The 22,463-nt window shown below is 46.4% G+C and overlaps 1 protein-coding gene across 2 annotated transcripts; it reads right to left on the bottom strand.

The window, feature by feature from the left end:
* Positions 1 to 3,205: 3,205 nt before the first annotated feature.
* REM2 (RRAD and GEM like GTPase 2) lies at positions 3,206 to 18,370 on the bottom strand. Of its 2 annotated transcripts, none has more exons than XM_053361416.1 (5): positions 17,910 to 18,370; positions 10,912 to 11,198; positions 9,891 to 9,964; positions 5,969 to 6,176; positions 3,206 to 5,066 (listed from the first exon to the last, which is right to left on the bottom strand). In XM_053361416.1, the coding sequence occupies exons 2-5, from the start codon at positions 11,183 to 11,185 to the stop codon at positions 4,792 to 4,794; spliced, it is 831 nt and encodes a 276-aa protein (XP_053217391.1). In that variant the 5' UTR covers positions 11,186 to 11,198; positions 17,910 to 18,370; the 3' UTR covers positions 3,206 to 4,791. The 2 variants fall into 2 exon arrangements, with proteins under 2 accessions (XP_053217391.1, XP_053217390.1); XM_053361415.1 differs by having other exon boundaries at positions 17,835 to 18,367.
* Positions 18,371 to 22,463: the final 4,093 nt, after the last annotated feature.

The raw sequence follows: 22,463 nt of genomic DNA, 5'->3' as shown, positions 1-22,463 counted from the left end.
TCTGCAATATTTGTATGGCGGCAACTTCCGTCCTTGGTGACCTGAAATTGCATTTAGGTGTTTACTGAACAAATGCTGTCTCTTTTTACCCTTTTTTTCTTTTCTTTGTTTTCTAAAAAAAGAGCCATCTTCATGGTGAACACACCTGTGCTATAGTTGATGAGCAATCAGTGCTACGTGCTCCTGTGCATTAAAATGAGAGGGTCTGCTTCAAACCAGTTAATCTGGTTTTGGAGACGTGTGAAGGGGAAAGAATACATTATTGAGGCATTTTTAGTCATTGGTTTGAAAGTAAATTCAATTCGGGGATGCATTCTGTTGCTTCTCTTATGGGTTCAATTCTGGTATGGGCGGCATATTCACTTTGAGGACCAGCATGCTAAGAGGGTTGGTTTAGAAGCTGAGAGATGTTCAAATCCCCACTTGGCTATATAGCTGACTGCAGGAGTGTTCACACATTACATTCAGCAAGTATACAACCAGTGTGCACCAACAGTATAGCATTATACTCAAAATGTGTAATGTAAGGATTTCTAATATACATAGGGAGGTGTGTGTGTTAATACATCTATAGCTTAACATAAGAGCCTGCTGGATCAGGCCAGCAGTCCATCTAGTTCTCACAGTGGCCACTGCTGGAATGTTTGCTGTGGGTTAAACCACAGAGCCTAGGACTTGCTGATCAGAAGGTCGGCGGTTTGAATCCCCGCAACGGGGTGAACTCCCATTGCTTCGTCCCTGCTCCTGCCAACCTAGCAGTTCTAAAGCACGTCAAAGTGCAAGTAGATAAATAGGAACCGCTCCGGCAGGAAGGTAAACGATGTTTCCGTGTGCTGCTCTGGTTTGCCAGAAGCAGCTTAGTCATGCTGGCCACATGACCCGGAAGCTGTACGCCGGCTGTCTCCGCCAATAAAGCGCCGCAACCCCAGAGTCAGCCACGACTGGACCTAATGGTCAGGGGTCCTTTTACTTACTACCTTCAATAGCCTTCTGCTTCCTCAATTGACCTGGCTCTCTTTTAATGCCCTCGCAAGTTTAAGAACTTGTAAGGGGCAAAGGGGTCACAGAACACACAACACATCCAGGTGTTCAGGTCCCCTTTTTTCTGCAGAACCTGCTGACTCAGACACCCTCCACCCACCTGAAGTCTGCCTTGTGGCTGCGAGGTGTGACCAGCTGGTTCCTTCAGAAAATGCAAGCGCTTCTGAAGTTTTTGATAAGCCCCTTTCTCTCCTCACCCACTCCTTAGCAGTGGTAAGGACACAGGGGCAGAGGCGGTGACACCTCAAGGGTGCCTATCACGGCTCAGGGTGGAGGTTTTGAAGGTGGCAGCGGGTGCTTTGGATCTGTGCAAAGGTAAGCTTTGCAGAAAGTGGAGTGTCGGTGGTGAGGGAATAGCAATCTTCGTTGCAGGTGCTTCTCTTTTAAGGCAAGCGTAGGAGGGCCGCTGGCAAGCGTTGACAGCTTGAACCGTCAGCCTGTCTCCTCTTCTGATGAGGGGAGGCACACAGCTTGCATCTTAAGCAGGCTCCTTGCACTGCCTTTTGCTTCTAGGCCCGCTGACTGCTGTGCCACTCTCATTGCTCATCGGGCCTCGGCTTCTGTAGGCAAACCGCCTCCTCTTCCTCCCTCTCCTGCTCCTGATCTGTCTTTTCCCCAACCCCCAGCCTATAGAGGCAAAGTGCAGCCCCTTGAAACCTGCTCTCAATGGGTAAAAACCCAGGGAACGGATGAAGGAGTGGACGGTAACAGATCATGCGCAGAAGGCCTTTCTTTCTTGTCACAGCCAAGTCCCTGCAAAGCTGAGCCGAAATCACATCTTGGAGGGTCCTCCATACTGGTGGGTTTTCTGTTTGGCTTCTTTTTTGTGGATGCACTTTGCAATTTTAAGAACACAAAAGAAGAGCCTTCTGGATCAGGTCAATGAACCACCCCGTCTTGTCAGCCAACCAAATGCCTGTGAGAAACCCGCAAGCAGGATTTCAGCACAACAGCATCTTCCCTGTGGTTCCCAGCAAGTGGTAATTCAAGAAGCATGACTGCCTCAGCGAAGGCAGCATTAGCCATTGTGCCTAGTAGCTGTTTATAGCCTTGTCTTCCATTAATTTGTTCAGTCCTCTTTTATAAGTCACCTTGGTTGTCGATCATTGCTGCTGCCTCCTCTGGAGCCGAGTTCCGTAGTTTAACTGTGCATTGCACGAAGAAGTACTTTCTTTGAGTACTGACTCACTAATAGGGAATTAGTTTTGGATTTACACTGCCCTGTTGTCCACACATGGTTCTAATTCACAAGTCGTTCTGTGATGTTTCCTCCACTGCTGAGTCTGGAGGGGAGATCCTGCACTAAAGCACAACAAAAAAGAGGATTTTGTGGTATAAAATCCTGCAGGATTTCACCAGGAAGTTAAGGGACACATGCCAAAAGCCGTGAGCTTAGCCTCCCTTTGGGTTGACCCTTATTTCGATTGTGTTGCGTCCTGATTAATTCCCTCTGGGTTCGAGAGCTTTTCTCACTGTTCTGCCTTGCGAAAATGTGATCTGACCTGCTGAGCTGAAGTTCGGTTCAGCAAAGCTTTTCTTCCGATTTTCCCGTGCATCTGATCCAATTCAGTGGGTAAGATTGGATTGATTTTATTTTCTGTTTCGCAAGGCACAGAATGACAAGAGAAGCGCTCTGACCCAGGGGAAACAGGCTGAGCAAAGGTGTGGATCAGCCAATCTCCCTCAAAACACTTGAGGGCAAACATGGAAAATGGGTTCACGTATAACTGCCCTGATCCGGTCGTGAACACAATGGATATCCAGTGCGTTTGAGCTTCTCATCCTACGCCCCACCCTGCTGTCAAATCATCCTAACGTCCATTTCTTGAGTAGGAGCTGTGCACTTCCAGGATCACATAATTTTCATGGCCTTTCTGCAAGTAATCTCCTGGCTTACCACTCACTGCCTTGCCTCCTGCGTTCTTCCTGCCCTCCCTGCAGCTTCCCTGCCAGTCCATCCTTTTACATCCCTTTCCTTTGTTGCGCCCCACATCCCACACCACTTTCTAATGGTTCTGAGCAACCCCTGGCCCAGACGCTAAGGGTTAGATAAATGAAGGTACTATAATAGAAAATGGCTTTAATTGGAAAATATGCACACAGCATTTGTCAGGCAGTCTTCCTCAAGGTGGTTTTTTGTGTTTTTTTTGGCAGGTGCCATATAAGGCTACATCCTTCAAATCTGTCATTTTGGAATCTGAAAGCAGTCTTCTTCCAGGAATAAAATCCCTGTCCCTTTAAGAAAATAGCCAGGCTCCAAGCTGGTTAATCATTAATTGTTCCATTTCATTATTGGTTGTAGCCTTCGAAACAAAAGGTCCAGCAAGTCAGTCAGAAGACACACACACACATCCCTGCCCCACAGTCACAAATGCTTTGAGGTTTGTGCCTTTAGTCTGCCTCTTAAAAGGGAGGTTATAAGCATGTGGAGAATTCTCCATCTGTAGCTGAATTGAGAAGGCTGCTGTTGCGATGGCTTCTTTAAAACGATGTGCTAGATATGGCGGTTAACTGGTAATCCATCTTCCACAACGACTCTCCTTAAGGGGAGCATGCCCTTCAGGTGGGCGATGATATTAAAAGAGAAGCATATGTGTTTGGTATTTAAAATAGCAATTCCTTCGATGAATTCCTTAATGATAATTTTTTAAAAAAACAGAACAATTGTTTAAAAGGTGAGCATTGGCATAAGAAGCATCATTAAGCAAACGAATTAAGCTTTCCAAAGCTGCAGTTAGCTGGCTGAAATAAGCACAGGGTTGTGCCCTTATGTGCTCTTTAAAAGTGAGGTACACAAAGCTTTAGAGGTGCTATTCCTCCACTGTGTCGATGCAATGAGATTGAAATATCCCCCAGCTGGTGCCTTTAACTACCTTTTCAAAGTTGAACATTTAAGCGAACACAAAGCATTCCTGTTTGCTAGACCATACAGGAAGGGACATTCTAAAGTCGGTGCCTTTAAGCAAGGGCCTCTGAAAAGCGAGGTGCGCCGCACAACTATAGAGAAAATAAACTTCCACCATTTTATATCCTCTTCGGTATATGTAAGGACGCAGAGGGCAGCAAAAAACAGCACCTCTAAAAATACCTCCTAAGATACAGCAAATTAGCACGACGGATAAGGCTTTGCGCAAAGAGTCTAGGGGCCGTTTGTTTACATACACAGTAGACGTAACGTTTCAATCTAGAGTTAGTGCCTTGAAAAAAAAATCTTGTCCCATGAGAGATTATGGGCACCTGAGCGTCACGGACAAGAAAGGAACAGAAATCCCGAACAGAAGTCCTGAGTCTCTTGACTGAAGCGTTTTGTACCAGTTGGGCACCTTTAAGACAAGACACCCTTAAAGGCAGACAAGAAAATAAATCTCACAAGAGTGCCACGAGCAATATTTGAAAAGGTGAGAGGCACGTGAGTTTGGAGAGCAGGTGTCTCCAGGTCCTGTAAAGCATACTGTATATTAAACGTGTGTTTTTTGTAAAACTCGTGTGTTTGATTGTTTGAGAAGCCCTCTCAAGGAGCCAAGCTGCTGCAGAGGACAGGAGCAAATAGTTTGTTCGGTTATGCATTGAAGATGATGGGAGGAGAGCTGAGCCGAGGAGGATTGTGGGAGCCTTGCTATGTTTGGGAACTGCCCCTGGGTCAATGTGGCTGCTCTCCTGAGCTCAATGCAGTCGTGGGTAAGGGGAGTCTTACGTGTTTCCTTTTGTTGCAGAGATTTCTGGCATGCTGGCGATGGGGAGCCATGGGGCTCATAGCACTGAAAGGTCGTTGCAGGATTTTGACCTCTGCTTGAAGAAGCGTCCATTCCTCGGCACAAGGCTAGAGAGGAACCGTTTGGCCTTCTTGGTGAGGCTCTCGCGCCGGCCCCTGGCCCCCTCCCTGCTGAAGCCATCGCCCTCGCACCGACGGCGGCGCAGCCGTATCTGCCGCACGACGCCTTCGAAAAGCTCCTCCGTGTTGTGATGTAGCGCCGCGGACGTCTCGATGTGCTTGCAGTTCATCATGACAGCTAGGCTGCGGCCCTCTGGATATAGAGGCAAGAAACATGAGAAAATAAACTATACCGTATGTGGTGGACATGTCCAGAGATCAAAATTTTTGGGGAGATGATCCATGAAGAGATTAAAAAATTGGTAAAAGTATCATATATCCAAAGGGCAGAAGCATATTTACTAGGAATCTTGAGTAACGATATCCCCAAAGACAAAATTATCATCTTTCTGTATGCAACAACAGCAGCGAGAACGTTGGTAGCCAGTCATTGGAAAGGAAATTATATCCCAAGAAAAGGGGAATGGTTATGTAAACTATGTGAGTACCTGGAGTTAGCAAAATTGATAGATTTAATAAGGCATAAATCAAAAGCTCTAATTCAGAAACAATGGGAAGTCTTAAACGAATATTTATACAAGCAGGGCTCAAATATGAAAGTTTGGTTGTGCCTAGACTAAACTTGTGAAGAGTATAGAGAACATAAAGATTTGACTGACTATGAAAGAATCTAAGGAAGGGAACAAGATAAATAAGAGACGTGCGGTGAATGCGGTGGAAGTCTTTTACAATATTTTAACTAAGAGTTATATATTGTAATGTTTGAAGCATGAATTTGGTAATATGGGTTACGAAAAGTATTTTTTTCTTTTTTTTTAGTTTGCATTTTAGAAAATATGTATATAAATGTGTTTATAGTGTGATGTATTGTTCTTTGTTTATCTTTGTCTTTTCCTTTTCTTGTAAAATTCAATAAAAAATTAAAAATGAAATGAAAAGGAGAAAATAAACAAGCAAACAATTCTCCTGGGTTCCTTGTCCCGCCTCGGCCCTTCAGAAAGACCGAATTATTCCAAAATGGTAGACCGGAAGCCACCTGGATGGTGCGCAGGTGATCTCCCTAGTGTTTAGGGAGTGGCACCTCTGGCGACTCACCTTCGCGTGAGACCTCCCGGGATCGCGCCAAGTCGCTCTTGTTCCCCACCAGGATAATAGGGGGGTCTGTCCGAGGGCACCCAGCCCGTAGGCTCAGCAGGGTGGGGGGGACGCGTGTGAAGCTGCGGCGATCGGTCACCGAGAAAACCAACAGGAAGGCGTCTCCCGTCTGCAGGCAGGATTCCTGCATCCAGCCTCCGGGATCTCCCTGCGGAAAAAGTTTGCGGGGAGGGAAGAGGCCAAAGTCAGGAAAAGTGAGGGCATGTGTGTGTCCAGATCAGGGGCTGCCAACCTTTGTTTGACAGCGAGCATTTTGGGGGAAGTGCCGCAGGCGCCAGTCACAAAATGGCCGTCATTGGGGGTGTGGCATAAGAAGACAAAATGGCTTCCCCACCTGAACAGAAGACAGGACCATAATATAGTGGGGGGAAACCCACTCCTGCCTCCCAGACAGTACCATATATTTTGGGGGGGTGGCTTGGAAGGGAAATATACTAAGACTGAGGCATCTGATCAAAGCCTGTATTTTTGATCAAGCCTGTATTTTAAAATGAGCTTAAAATTTTGCAAATTTTTTATGCCAGGCAGGACACCAGCTGCCGGCTCTGGGATGGAGGGCCCCTCTGGTTTATGGCAGTCATAAAAAAAGGGCTGAGAGTGAGGTCGCTGACCTTGCATGTTGCAGAGTACAACTAAGCTGTAAAAGCGGTTAAATTAAGAAGTAGGTAAATAGTAAGGTTTTGCCATTTGGCCTCTCATCAAACAAAGAGTCATTTGCCTAAAGGTCAAAAAGGCTAAGTATCTGGCTGGCAGAAAGGGAGGGAGTATTTTGGGAAGCCTTTTTTTAAAGTTGTTTCTTTTTAAACTGAGATCCTTTTACTCTGCAAAGATTTCTTTTCCTTTTAAAAGGTTATTTATGTTATGTATAATATGATATTCTGTTGTCTGAATGTAGTAAGCATCTAGAAAGTAAGAAATGTTAGATTCTTATGTTAGATTATTATTTCATTGATGCTGTGTGTGAGAAGGTGAACTCAAGATCTCTGTTTAAAATAAAATTAGCCACCATCTGTTTTAGCTATCTGCTCTATTTTAGAATTAAGGGGGCAAAGGTGATCTGGTAATTAAGGTGCCTTGTCGAGGTTAATGGCTACTTGTTTGCCAATTATAAATAGAAGGAAATATAGCTCTTTGTCTCCCATAAAAGGTAATAGGAAATGGGTGTATCTTTTATGATTGGTTCTAGCAAACAGCCAATAGGAATTTCAACCAGGCTGATTGGACAGAGGCAGCCAAAGGAGGAGCAAGGGGGCTGGGCTGAGGGAATATAAGTGCTGGCCATCAGGGCTGGAAGGGCAGAGCTTTGGTAACCATATACCACTGTGTCTCTCATTTATTTGTCTGACAAATAAATTATTATTTTAATTTCTCTATTGCTGCGTTGAATATTTCATTCCAGCTAAGCGTTAACCACAAGCAGGGTGCTACAAGACCTTTCACAAGAGCCACGCTGATGTGGATTATTTGGTGATTCTACCCAGTTCACAGCTACATACATAATCTATTGTTATGGAGATTTCCCCTGTTAAATCTTAGCTAGTAAATCATGCAAGTTTTATTTTTCTATATCTGTATGTGATTCTAAAAAGCCAGACACAGAGAAATTGTTCTGAAGGGGGGGAAAACAGTTTTGGAAGTCGTAACCAGCAACATGTTAAAAGAGGCAACCTCTTTCTCTCTCTACAAGAGCTACCTGCATTTTTTGTATATGTGGGTGATATTAAAAAGAATTACGTTAACCAAAGCTGCACCTTTTAAATATATTGGAAAGTGTAATGGATCAATCCAGCATGTTACCAGAGTGAATGTGACAGCGATATTAAATGGAATGGCTGTTGAATGTTTCCAATTGGATACTGGAAAGTTCAGATGAACAGGAGTGTGTTTTACACTTTATTTTATTACAGTATAATTATTCACATCTCACCTTTAAGGATACGAATCGTTCCAAGGTGACTTTACAACTAAAGTCAAAACACAATAATCAAAATCGCAGTTAAGATAATATTGAAACATATAGCAGCTCCTCAGGATCCTTCCCTGGGCCCTTCTGAATCGGCAGCCACGGGAGGGGAGAAGACATGCAGGTATTTGAAAATGGCAGATTTTGATAATCGAGGAATTTGGATATTTGTAATGCAGATAATGGGGGTTCTGTTGCTTATTCTCCTTGGCAGTTGGATACACTCTCCTTATATTTGCATAATGGCACTGTATGCTGCAATCAAGCCGCCCAAGAATGTTGCCAGTTTCCAGAACAATTTGCATATTCGTGCATGTCAGTGGTATCCACCCCCGCCTGACTCCCAAACGGCTGTGTTAATTTAATATGGATTTGCATAAATTTGCATACCACTCTCCCTCACTTCAGGGATGCTGTGCAATTTTGGAACGCATTTCCATGCAAACGAGATGCTAAAACAAAACAATAATAAAACAAGGCAATTCCATCCGGTTGTCTAGCTTTGCGTAAATCTTGGATATAATTGCATACGTTCATCATAACCATGCCATGATTTTTTTTTTTTTTTTGCATAATTTTGCCTTGTTTCCGTTTGCCCCTTGCAGTAACCAACAGCTGCAGAGAAAACTGTCCTTGCCAACTGGAAATCCCACTCCACAATCTCCAAAACATTCTGATATTGCCTGGCATTGCCCACAATATCCTCTAAGACTTAAGATCTAGAAAACTGGTTCAAATAAACAATAACAACAGAGATTCTCAGAATGCTGGATTTGTAACTGACTGAGAATTTCTGTAGACCTGAAAAATTGTGGAATACCGCAATTTTGAAAACAGAAAACCAGGGCAGATGCTGGAGCCACCGGTGTAAATACTCTCAATCTTGTCAGGATGAAGCCTGCTATGTTCTGTGCTAGACTGGTTAGATTGGGACTGTCACCCATTTAAAGATATATATTACCATTCGTGGGGCAATGAATCCACTTTGGAAGATGGGTGACTCACAAAATGCTGTTTCGGGAGGAAGAGTAAATTCCCCTCCCATGCCGCTACGGTCCCAATCCACCCCTTCTGCTCCTGATGGCAGCTGTATGTTAAAACTAAAAGGAATGAGAGATCAAATCACAAGTCTCCATTGTATGGTCCGGTTACAAGTTTTGATTCAGTCATCATGCCTTTGCTTATGAACAAGCCAACAGCTTTGAAGACCAGAGCACATTTTCTGTGGGTGGTATTCAGATAAGTCATACCCAAAGTAAACCCACTTGAAAGGAACAAAACATGACGATGTTAGGCCCGTTAATTTTGTTGGGTCTGCACTGAGTAAAACTTCATTGACTATCACCTTTTGTTGTTTCGGATGACAAGTAGTCTGTGTCCCAGCAGCTGCTTATTTTAGAATCAAAGGCGTTCCTTCGTTTGTGTGTAAGAGATAACTCTATACGGTCATGCCTTCCATCTTATGGTTGACGCAACTACTTGCATTAATAACAAATTTTAAAATGTTTCCGGTGCGTTAAATTTTAAAATGTTTCCGGTGTGTTGCAAGATTTATCAGCTTTTAGATAGGATGAGAAGAGAAGACTCCCTGGAAGAGACCCTGATGTTGGGAAAGATGGAGGGCACAAGGAGAAGGGGACGACAGAGGACAAGATGGTTGGACAGTGTTCTCCAAGCCACCAACATGAGTTTGACCAAACTGCGGGAGGCAGTGGAAGACAGGAGTGCCTGGCGTGCTCTGGTCCAGGGGGTCACGAAGAGTCGGACACGACTAAACGACTCAACAACAACAAAGATGGGATGGAGAACTTCTGTCTATAATATTTCTCCCCCTGCTGGGGATGACGCTCTGGGTACATCCCATCTCAATGGATAGGAAGGTGACCGAAATGCACCTACCTGGTCCCAGATGTCGTATAATATTAGAGTGACTTCTTCATCATCTACGTAGAAATTTCTTTCATAGGAATCCTCTGAGGGAATAAAAGAAATGTGGAGAGAGAAAGAAAGGGAGAGAAAAGGAGGTTTAGTATAGCTTGAGTATCACCTTACAAACTGTACCACCAAATATCCACTTTGTGGCTGATTTGTCAAGTTATATGGGTAGAATGTGACCATATTCTATTCAAAGGAGACCATTAATGGGACTAAATTAGCCATGGCCATTAATTTCGGTGGGTCTGCTCTGAGTAGGACTAGCTGCAACCCTATACTTTTAATAGCTGGAAAAGTTAAGGGGAGCCTAGGAGAGCCTTCTGGGTATAAATGTGGGGTAAGAATTAGATAAATGAAATTATTTTTTGAGAAACATCTCAAGGTAGTGTAGTTTATCCCTCACCGAGTCACAATTTCCAACAACCTTTAGCATACAACCTGCCCATTATTTATTTGCAAGTGTGCTTTGAAGGCTTAGTGTGTACGCAGCCTTAGACACAAACACACACTCTATGTATATTATATGATGTCAGGTTTTTAAGATAGCAGCGATTTGAAACTTTTCCAGAATATCTATCCCAGCTTCCCCTCAGGATTTTAAGAAAATCACTGCAGCAAAGTCAATTCCCACAGCCGTCACTTTGAAATTCTGGCCTAACAGCTTAAATTCCACACAAAAACCTCCATTTAGCTGGAGAGTTTTTAACCTTCCCCTTCTTAAACAACAATGCTATGGAAGGCAGAAATTCAACAGGTGAATGGAGAGCAGGATGCTGGGACTTGATGGGCCTTTGGTCTGATCCAATATGGCTCTTCTCCTGTCTATTTAAATCAATAAAAATAAAATGTCCTCAGGTGGAGCACGCCGTTCTCTCCTGTTCCCCTTCTGCTGCATGTATGGCAAGAAAAGCAGGGCCTGTCCAACTTCTGCTGTTTTGCAGAGTGAAATATTGCAACACCATCCCCTGGCATCTTCTGGGCTCACCTGTGTGCTCTTCCTCGTGGTGGGGGCCCCCTCTAAGGCCTCCGAAGATGGCCGCCAAGGTAGTCTTCCCCACACCGCTCTCGCCAAGCAACATGACTTTGTAGGGGCCGCGTCCTCCTGCGGGGCTGGCCCCCCCAGTGCTTCCCACTTCGGGGGAGCTGGGGGGAGAGTCCAGTTCGTCCACCGCCGACGCCCTCACCAGCTGGTGCTTGATGGGCAAAGGCATGCTCCCACGCCGTGGTCCGGCACCCGCCAGCGCCGAGGGCAACGTCATGGTGGACGGCAAGCTGCAGGAACAGGGGCGAGATGCGCAAGAGGTCAGAGCGTTTCAGCACCAGGACACATCGTGCACACAAAACATTTTCAGGTGCAATTCAGGCCGCTGAAACCACTCAGGGTCAGGGGTCAGATAACTCCTCACCCTCCAACATTTCTCCAAAGAAAACAGGGACATCCTAAGGAGAAAGTGGGAGCTTCCACAATCAGATCAGAAACTGGGTCGGCTTCTCTAAATCCAGGACTGTCCCTGGAAAATAAAGGCACTTGAAGGGTCTGAGGTTGCCTGCGACCCAGATAGCTGAGCTATCAGTGGCAGGAGAATTATCTTTGGTCACAACTGCCCCATGTGTTTAAAGCACATTTATGCCACTTCATGGCTTCCTCTAAAGTATCCTGGAAACTATAGGCTACCCCTCCTCACGGAGGCACCATTCGCAGCACCCTTAACAAATTACAGTTCGCAAGATTCTTGAGGGGAAGCCACGTGCTTTAAACGGACTCTTAAATAGTTTGTTTAACCCAGAATGTATTGGTTTTGTGATGCCGTTTTCATTCTTGTTATTTGCATTTGTATTTTATAACGTTTATTTTTATGATACTTGTGTGGTTCTTCTTCACTCACTGGCTCTTCACCACAGAAAAGGACAGTCTGGGAAAGCGAATAGATCCCATTAATTTTACCACAGGGTGTAGAGCAGGGGTCGGCAACCTAAGGCCCATGGGCCACAAGTGGCCCATAGGGGTCGTTTAACTGGCCCACGAGCCGCCCTTGAACCGAGCCGCCCGCTCAGCGAGTCCCCGCGCGCTGCGCTAAACCGGGGCAGCATGGCACAGGAACTCGCTTCTGCGGCGCCGGAAATCATGTCTGCGCATGCAGACACTGAAAATCGTGTCTGCGCAGACACAAACGCTGGAAATCATGAGCGTGGGCGCTCACGCGTGCGTGCGATCCCATGGAGGGATCTCCGCTGGAGTGAAAAGGCGAGGAAAACCTTGCCAACCGCTGGTGTAGAGATATCACATGGTTGTCCAAAGATACTCAGTGTACTCTCTGCCTCAAAAATAATGTCTGAAAAAAAAGGAATATGGAAATTGTTGTGGGTTTTGTTTGCTTGCCCTTTTGTAGCTGAGATGTCCACAAGTATCTCTGAGGAAATATTGAGTTATCTCTAAATGGTAAACATTATTTTTATCACAGCACCATGCCACACACAGAATACCAACTAGGCTCGTGTGCCAGGCTAACAGCACACATTCTCTGAGGCAATGCCTATGTTCCCACGTGGCATTTTATGGCTAGCAAAATACAAATATATTCACCAGGGGCGTGACAGAGGGAGAAGGAGGGAAGGATGCTGAGTGCACACCATTCATTTACAACCCATTTACCTCTTTAATGTCATGGCTTCTCCCCCCAAAATACTGGGAACTGTAGTTTACCCCCACAGAGCTACAATTCCCAGCTCCTTTCATAACGCACAGTTCCCAGCATTCCTCTCTCTCTCTCTCTCTCTCTCTCTCTCTCTCTCTGTGTGTGTGTTTGAAATCTATGTTATGTATGTAGCCAAAGCGTGTGCAATACCGTGTATCTGTTCTGCAGGTTTTCAACATGAGCAACACACAATCACGCTTTGGTTAGAAGCACCAAACTCCCCTTCTCTTTCACACACACACCGTAGAGCTAGAGACACAGTAAAGCACATAAACAATGCACATCTCTCTCTCACAGACAAGCACATTTTCTCTACCTCTTCCTTTTGGATCATGACTCAAGATTATGAACCTGCAGGCAGGGACTGGTGTACTTTTTAGTATACGTACAGTGCTTTAAAAATTGTGGGTACTTTGTAAGTGTCAAATGAAAATTTAAAAACTTAATAATATTTCTACTAAACAAGTGAGCATGGGGCAGCAGGCTTAGTTTGCAATTTTAATTAACAATTTAATTGCCTTCAATGAAGCAGCCATAAAACACTAAGAAGAGAAACAGTACAGCAATCATTAAATTAATTAAATGTAATTAGACCATAGCAATTGCTACGGCTTTTATCCAATGCTAGTCCTGCTGGGTCGTTGAAGTGAATGGACATAACTTAGGTTAGTGGGTCTAATCTAGTGGGATACAACTTGTCACTTCCAAAAATGGAGCAACAACTTATATCCGTCCTCCCTCAAAAGAGATAAGATTTTGGAGTGTCATAAGTAAAGCCATTTGAGAAGCTACAAGGCACAAATACAAAAATGAGAGGCACAAATACAAGATGGGTGACACCTGGCTTGAGAGCAGTACATGTGAAAAGGATCTAGGAGTCTTGGTTGACCACAAACTTGACATGAGCCAACAGTGTGACGCGGCAGCTAAAAAAGCCAATGCAATTCTGGGCTGCATCAATAGGAGTATAGCATCTAGATCAAGGGAAGTAATAGTGCCACTGTATTCTGCTCTGGTCAGACCTCACCTGGAGTACTGTGTCCAGTTCTGGGCACCACAGTTCAGGAAGGACACTGACAAACTGGAACGTGTCCAGAGGAGGGCAACCAAAATGGTCAAAGGCCTGGAAATGATGCCTTATGAGGAACGGCTAAGGGAGCTGGGCATGTTTAGCCTAGAGAAGAGGAGGTTAAGGGGTGATATGATAGCCATGTTCAAATATATAAAAGGATGTCACATAGAGGAGGGAGAAAGGTTGTTTTCTGCTGCTCCAGAGAAGCGGACACGGAGCAATGGATCCAAACTGCAGGAAAGAAGATTCCACCTAAACATTAGGAAGAACTTCCTGACAGTAAGAGCTGTTTGACAGTGGAATTTGCTGCCAAGGAGTGTGGTGGAGTCTTTTTCTTTGGAGGTCTTTAAGTAGAGGCTTGACAACCATATGTCAGGAGTGCTCTGATGGTGTTTCCTGCCTGGCAGGGGGTTGGACTCGATGGCCCTTGTGGTCTCTTCCAACTCTATGATTCTATGATTCTAAGGCAGGCCTCCCATTGGAGGGAGCCACTGAAAAGGGCCCTTTCCCTTTTCCAAATCAGGAATATTTCTGGGCAATACTGCACACACAGGAGGATCTCTGATTATGACGATCTTGATAGGACAGCAGGTTTCCATAGGAAAAGGTGGGTCAAGTTTCTTTCTCTGCTCCACGGGAAATAAATGGCTTTTCAGAGACACCCGGTGTTGAGGCTTCGGTGTCTGAATTGGCACACAGAATTTTCACCAGGGTTGACCCTCACGTAGTTTGATATGTGTGGCGGGGTATTGCCATCCCTTGCAGCTTGGCTCGCTTTCTTGAGCTACCAGGCACCTGGGCGTCTATTTCTGTTCTACAGTTGTGGTTTGCATATTGGTCTCTCTCTTTCTAAGTCAGGGGAGTATGAGTAAGTGAAGCTGCTCCCCCAGCCCGCTGCTTTTTTCTTTCCCCCTTGCAGACCTCCTGTTCTGCAATACAGACAGAAATTCAACTGGCAGAGCTTTCTCTAGGTTGGAGATGCAGTAACGGAATACACTTTGCCTGGTGTGCAGTTTGTACAAGGCAGAGGAGGAGCTTTGCTGGGGTGGGGTGGCCATCTTAAAAGGACAGGTGGGAACAGCACCCTGGCTTTGGGCAGAAAAGTGGACTGCTTTTACAGCTTTCTAATTCTACACAACACAGCAATAAACACACCTTCGGGAACAGCCAGGGCCTGCCAATAAAACCCACACGCGGCCCCCTGCTTAGAAGCATGTACAAATAGAACGAGAGAGAGAGCAAACACAAACGCCTTCTGCTCACATAGGACAGACACACCCACAGAAAAAAAAGACACCAGCATCGACACCAGCCCAGGGAGACAATGTCAGTTTGACACCAATACACAACAGGACTGCATCTCATGTGCATGTGGTCCCTGGGGAAACACACCAATACTTGTGGCAGTGTCACAATGCAGGCGCACGCACACCGGCACGATCGCCATGTGCCTGAAAACGCCATCCATGCTTGGGTTAAAACTATATCCTCATTTGATCCACCTGATGGGTTCAGTAGACACTGAAACACAGAAGCAGCCCAAACTATCAGGTTCGCTGTGTACGCACATCAACAGAGGGCATGTGCGTGCACGCAACTGCACACCGTGCCTGTATACACAGACCATGTGTATTGACTGCATTTATAGCCCAGCCCACCTTCCTCCCAAAGGAGCCGAGGGTAGCAAACAAGGGGTTAAACAATAAGCATATCTTGAAAACGATTCTAGCACAGATGCAAACTGGGAAAGACTTCAGATTCAAAGGCTTGCTGAAGATGTTCGGGTTCAGCAAGCACCGAGAAGACAACAGAGATGGCACACATCAAGGGGAAGACATTCGAAAGGGCAGGTGGAACAACACTAAAAGTCTGATTTCTTCATTGTGCGGAACGGACCTCCTGATAAGGTGGTGCCTGCATGAAGCCCTCAGCTGTAGATCTAGCGGGCGTATAAGGGGTGAGACAATATTTCAGGTGTCCTGGTCCCACACTGTGTATAGACCAAACTAGCACCTTGAACTTATAGCCTGGTAGCGAATTGTACCACCCCTAGAGAATACTGGGAACTGTAGTTCACCCCTAACAGAGCTGCAATTCCACTTGTCAAACTACAGTTCCCAGGATTCTATGGGAGAAGCCATATGCACCGTGCGTACACAGCTTCAGACTCAAAACATAGCTAAGGTTTAAGCGGGCATCACAATGCATCTCTCAGGCACCCAAATATATGATGCATAGGTTTTCTACTGAACACTGAAGGAATATGGAGGCATGCACAGTAACACCACACAGACACATCAACATTCCTCACTCTGTGAGCCCAAAAGCAGAGATAATACCACTGCAAACATCCATACTTACACAAACCTAATTATCCTCCATTTCATTGACTACTGGAATGACAGGCGTCTACGGCATGTCACTCACGACCCCGTGAGCTGCAAGAACAAAGAGCCAACCCAAATATAGCTGCAGCATCAGAGCATGGGTTAGAATCACAGAATTGTAGGCTTGGAAGGGACCCCAGCGGTCATCTAGTCCAACCCCCTGCAGTGCAGGGATCCAGTGCTAAATAATCCCTCACAGATCTCTGCCATCCAATCTCTGCTTGGAAACCTCCGAGGAAGGAAATTCCACCACCTTTCGAGGGAGTCCATTCCACTGTCAAACGCTTCTTACCGTCAGAAAGTTCTTCCTAATATTTAGCTTGAAGCCTTCATTGCAATTTGAATCCACTGGTTCAGGTCCGACCCTTTAGATATTTGAAGATGGCTATCTTATCACCTCTCAGTCTTCTCTTCTCCAAGCTAAGCACATGCAACTCCCTCAACCATTCTTCATACGGCTTGGTTTCCAGACCCTTTGTCAAAGCAGTGTTGCGAACTGCAACTACTTCTGCATGAGGACCCATGCAACACTCGCTGTGGAAGCACCAATCTCACCGATGGCACAGACACACTCTTTTATCCACACGAGCCCTCTCGCTCCTTACGAACACTGCTTGCAAGCGAGGTTACATGCACCCACACCCAGTGCAGACAATGTGCGTGTCCTCAAACACCACCATAAAACCAGGAACACGAACATCAAATTGTACTTTTGGCTGTTGCACACCAAAGCACATGCCAATAATTTCTCCCAGTTTGCAGCTCTGAGCGGTGGGAGGAAACCGGGTGCCTAAAAGGGTCCTCCAGTGCGGCTACCACATTAGACAACTTACGACAAACTCGTGAACATTGTGACAACACTGGCGAGCACTGCACATCAGACCCATCGGATTTGACTAGATTCTTACTTGGGAGGCAAAATCCACCACGCACCATAAAGGCGAATTCAGCTGAGCTGAGATGGACTATCTGAATTGTATTCTCAGTGGTACTCAGTTGTCTGAAGGAGACCACCATGTGGTGGGTTTGATCATCTCCCTTTACCCCCACCCCCCACTCCACCCCCCAGCTTGCCAAAATCTACCTTGCTGGAAGTGTTGGAAACCTTATGGGCAATTAGGGTGCCTTTCCCCACCAATCTGGTATGATGGGAGCAAGGTGGAATAGAGTTCGAATATCCGCAATTGTTTCGTGCAAAATTCCAAGTCAGAAAAGTGCGCTGGCCGGCACATCAGTTTAATAACCGCTTAGATTGTGGCAGGAGCGTTTGCAGTCAGGCAACAGCCTACTTTGTCGGATGCCCGAGTCGAAGATGGGGGCTTTTGACTGTCCTCATGTCTCCGACAGAGGCATTCATGCTCTGCCATGTTCTCCGCTCATACCCACGCCGGCTGGCACACTCATCAGTGCAACAATGCCGGTCTTGGCACACGCTGTCTCTCACAGACATCTGTCGGAGACACGGTGACAAAGGCACAATACCCTGTGGAGGGGACAAACCCCTGGCTCCCACATCGCCTCCCCCCACCTACCCCCCCCCACAGCAGAAAGCCTTTATACCCAGCTTACCGCTTGCTTTTGAATGGTGGTAGGTAAAATGGGGGCCTTTCACCCCTGGGAAGATCTGCCTTCCTCCTCCTGCTCCCTCTCTTTGCCTTCAGAGCTGTCAGCTAAGCCCCCGCCCCCTTTAAAAACCCTTTCCCCTCCCTTATTAAAAACAAAAAAGCAGGAAAAATAAATAATCCAAACAAACCTGGGGATGCCCCGCCCTGGAGGAGAGTCGCACATGTTTGGAAACTGCCAGGCCGGTCCGTGTCCCCAAACCCACCTGTTCGCAACGCGCCAAGACCCAGAGGCGAAGATGCCAAATTTTGGAGGGGAACCCAGGTTATGCCCACGGCTCCCTGCAGCCCAAATGTGGAGGGAGGAAGGAAAGAAGGGAGGAAGGAAGGGGGAGAATTAGCAGGAGGGATGTGTTTGGATGATAGGCAGGTGGACCTAGGCGAAGGGGGTGTGTTTATGGAGAGGGGGGAGCGTGGAGGGGGGGAGAGAGAAAGAGGGAGAGAGAAAAAGGCTGTAAATGATTGGAGGATGGATGGAGAGGGAGGGAGGGAGGGGGGGAAAGGTGCACGGAGGGAGGCACAGCCAGATGGGAAGCAAGATTAGGGCATGTATATGGGGGATTAAGAAAGCCTATGTGTCTGTGGATGGGTTGGCAAATTGCTAGGCAGGAACATTTGCACTGGGAACGGATCAATAGGCTGATTAATCTTAGGGGGACGAGGGTGCTGGTGGATGGAGGGAGAAGAGAGACAGGCAAAGGAGAAAATATATATACACACACATCTATTCTGCCTTTCGGCTACAAAACTCAGCTATAAAACCCAGCATGCTGAAAGAGTGTAAAAAGATATAGCATGGGCTTTGTTTTCCCTCCACGTTGGAGGCAGTGTGTCTCTGAACACCAGTTGCTGGGGGAATCACAACTGGGGAGAGCGCTGTGGCACCCAGGTCTTGCTTGTGTGGCTTCCTAGAGGCCTCTGCTTGGCCACTGTGTGAGAACAGGATGCTAGGCTAGGTGGCAGGATCCAGCAGGGGTCTCCTTCGGTCCTTAATACCTTTCAGAATTGGGCTGTGGTCGATTCCCTTTGCTGCAGGACAGGGTTGCACACCCACCAGCCCCTTCCCCCTGACCAGTGTCCACAAAGAGGGTGCCAAAAGTGGAGGTAAGGTGCCTTGTGGTGAAACTGCCTGCAGGCGACTCAAGGAAGCGAGCCATGCTGCGCACTGTAGGTAGAACAATGTAGAATTAACAATAGAGGTATCTTCTTCTTCTTTGGCAATCACTCGTAGCCGAGTAAGATTGTCTTCCATAAGCACGGTTTTAACAATGAGTCCGTAAGTGACTGTGGAGGCCAATTCTGGATCCACACGTCCTTCCACAGTGGGGACATTGGTTTCCGGGCAGGAGCTGATCACGGTGTGGATTTGCCAAGCGTGCCTTCCTCTTAGCATGTTTCTCCCTTGCGTCCTGAGTTCGAGTGTCTTCAAAGCCCATGACACCTTTGGTAAAGGCTGTTCTCCAACTGGATCGCTTGCAGGCCAGTGTTCCCGATTGTTGCTGTTTATAGTACATTTTTTTTAAGATTTGCCTTGAGACAGTCTTTAAACCTCTTTTGTTGACCACCAGCATTACGCTTTCCATTTTTACGTTGGGAATAGAGTAGTTGCTTTGGAAGACGATCATCAATATCAGTGTACTGGAAGAAGCAAAGATAGAGGTATATCTGTGCGTGAGAGACACTGAGGATTTGGAACGGTGACCCCCATCTGTTCTAGGCGTTTAAAACAGTGTCATACAACTTTATAGGGTCATGGCTTCCCCCAAAGATTACTGGGAACTGCAGTTTGGAGAGTTTTTAGAAGACCCCCCCCTCCTGCAGTGCTACAGTTCCCAGCCTGGTTTAACAGTCTGTCCATCTTCTCAGGGAGCTCTGCGAATTGTATCACTCTGAAGGGAATACAGGGGTCTCCTAACAGGGGTCAGCATCCTCAACAAACTACACTTCCCAGCAGGGCTTTTGGACTACAACCCCCATCATCCTTGACCACTGGTCCTGCAGGCTAGGGATGATGGGAGCTGTAGCCCAAGACAGCTGGCAACCCAAGTTTAGGGAACCCTGCTTCCTGGGATTATTTTGGAGAAGCATTGACTATTTAAAAATGGCGTGATGCTGCTTGAAATGTACAGTATAGCACAAATGGGGCCAAAGAAAGAAATATGGTGTGTGTATATTTGTTTGTGTGTGTGTAGGAGGGTATTTGTTGGAAAAAGTAGAGAGTGAGAGCCTAACGCAAAGATATATATATATATAAGATAATGAGAAAGTGAGCATGGAGGAATAAACAAAGGAGACAGATGGATGGGTGGATTAAGGGAAAGACTGATAAGGGCAATTTGCGTGATTGCAAAAGCACATTTGCAAAATCCACTCTGCTGTAACCAATGCTAGTCCTGCAGCAGAGCAGACCCACTGCAGTTAATTAACATGGCTAAATTAGGTTCGTTGATTTCAGTGGGTCTACTCTAATTAGAACTTCGGCAGGTAGTGTATGTTTATTGGTTTGTTAAATTTGTATCCCCGCCTTCATCCCAAAGGAGCCCAAGGTGGCAAACATGGGTGCACACAAAATCAAAACAATGCATTATTATTATATTACTATTATTATTATTATTTAAAAAACCTGTCCCTCTATTTTAAACAGCTTAACACGGATTCAGCCATCGAGGTAAGTGATGATGTGGAAAGACTGTTAGGTGGATAAATGAATATTCAAAACAGTCACAGGAGGAAGAAAGAGTAAACAAAGTAATTGGATGAAGAATAAAACCAGGGGGGGGGGCTGTGGAGCATCCATTGGTGAATGGTTTTTGTATAGGAAGGGGATGGGCAGAGATGAGAGAGAGCGCACAGGAGAGACTCTCTCCCTCTTTAATGATGCTGAATTAGCTGCTCAGCCTAATTAGGCAGGGGGGAGGGAATTCTACAGTTAGTCACGGATGGGAGGATGCTAATTAGGCATAATTAATGCCTGCCATAGGGTGAGAGAAGGGAGCCCCCCTGGGAGACACGGGAAACAAGGCTGAGGCTGGCTGGGCCTGTGGGGACCCTCTGCGGGCGAGCGCCCCCTCCTGCATGCTGATTCTGCTCGTTTTGTGTTTAGAGGTTGAGGCACCCAAATGACAGCACACCTGGTCGCTCTGCAAGGCCTGGTTCAGCATCCCTGCGCTTTCGGCCTCTCTCTCTCTCTCATACATTCAGCCTCAGCTGCAATCAACGAGGCGTCCTCCTTGCCCTAATTGCAGCCCGGAGAGGATTTGAATTCATGGCCTTTCTGATCCCCGGGAGGCAGTTTCCATGCTGTTGGCAGGGCAACAGACCGGAGCCGTTTGAGGCGAGGGCGTCGGTAGAGAAAGGGGCGAATTCCGGGCCTATATTATCCATCTGTGTTAATGAATCCAGAATGACCACCCGTTTGGCACATTTGGAAAGCTTTTTGTGTGAACATGGCCACCGACGCAGCCTGGATATTAGCCACGCAGAGCGAAGCAACCCCTCAACCTTATGACCGAAAATAAATAGTTTTTTTTACAGAGTTGCTGGGATTTCCCTGTTTGTTGGTGCCTGGCAGCTATGTATGCCAACTGCAGTTATGTCCCAAACAGGCCCAGGCAGTCGCTGAAGTGGCTACAAACCCCCTCGCCCACAAGAACTTTTAGGCTGGGGGAAAAGGGTATTAAGGGATAATCTTGGTGAAGGATTATTTGCAAATAAAATAGCCTGTGCTGTTGGCTGTTGGTAGTTGATCATTTCCCCTCATGCTGTTTTCTTTTGCAAACCTTCCCAGGTAACAGAAGTTGGTGATCTGTATGCCAACCTTTTGTTTGTAGTACTGAATTTACTGCATGCTGCTTAGTTAAATCAATCTGAAGTGTGTGTAGATACGTTTGTTAGAAGAGTTGGGAAGGAACATCAAGAGGCCATTCAGTCTGACCCCCCCTTGCAAAGGCATAATAATAATTATTATTTATACCCCGCCCATCTGGCTGGGTTTTCCCAGCCACTCTGGGCGGCTCCCAATATTAAAAACACGATAAAAAAAAAATTAAAAACTTCCCTAAACAGGGCTGCCTTCAGATGTCATCTAAAAGTTAGAGTTGCTTATTTCCTTGACATCTGATAGGAGGGCGTTGCACAGGGCGGGTGCCACCACCGAGAAGGCCCTCTGCCTGGTTCCCTGTAACCTCACTTCTCACAGGGAGGGAACCGCCAGAAGACCCTCGGAGCTGGACCTCAGGGTCCAGGCTGAACAAAAGAGGTGGAGGCGCTCCTTCAGGTATACGGGCCTTTGAGGCCGTTTAGGGCTTTTCAAGGTCAACACCAACACTTCGAATTGTGCTCGGAAACGTACTGGGAGCCAGTGTAGGTCTTTCAGGACCAGTATATATAGCCTCGGCGGCTACTCCCAGTCACCAGTCTAGCTGCTGTAGGCTTCAATCACCAGCTTCTTCAGAGCCTTCACAGCTTGACTTCTGCTAACTGCAACAAGCAGAGGGCACTACCACAGACACTTTCTTGATTTACCTGCACCAGGCAACACATCTCCCTCTTCCCACTTTTAGAACTGCGTGGGTCCACTGGCTGAGTTATCTTCACAGCAGCTCAACAAAGGCACTGTTTTTGTCGGTTATGTCTCACATACAGGAAACTGAGACTCGGAGCGAAGACGACTCGGAGCCATCCGTGGCTTGTTTCCATAGCAAAGGCTTTGGGGCTGCTGTTCTTACAGACTGATGTAGCAGTCTGTAAGAACAAAGGGT

Source organism: Podarcis raffonei, chromosome 13, assembly GCF_027172205.1.
Source record: "Podarcis raffonei isolate rPodRaf1 chromosome 13, rPodRaf1.pri, whole genome shotgun sequence".
Lineage (NCBI taxonomy): Eukaryota > Metazoa > Chordata > Lepidosauria > Squamata > Lacertidae > Podarcis > Podarcis raffonei.
Note: the sequence above shows the minus strand (reverse complement) of the source record. Positions and strands in the feature narration are given on the sequence as shown.

What these genes read in the sequence shown, in the direction of transcription:
- REM2 (XM_053361415.1), bottom strand. Translation starts at nt 17,869, where the DNA reads ATGTGCGACTCTCCTCCAGGGCGGGGCATCCCCAG. An exon ending in CCAGGGCGGGGCATCCCCAG is followed by an intron (nt 11,199 to 17,834) that starts GTTTGTTTGGAT and finishes CTGTTCCTGCAG; the next exon opens with CTTGCCGTCCACCATGACGT. An exon ending in TATACGACATCTGGGACCAG is followed by an intron (nt 6,177 to 9,890) that starts GTAGGTGCATTT and finishes CTTTTTCCGCAG; the next exon opens with GGAGATCCCGGAGGCTGGAT.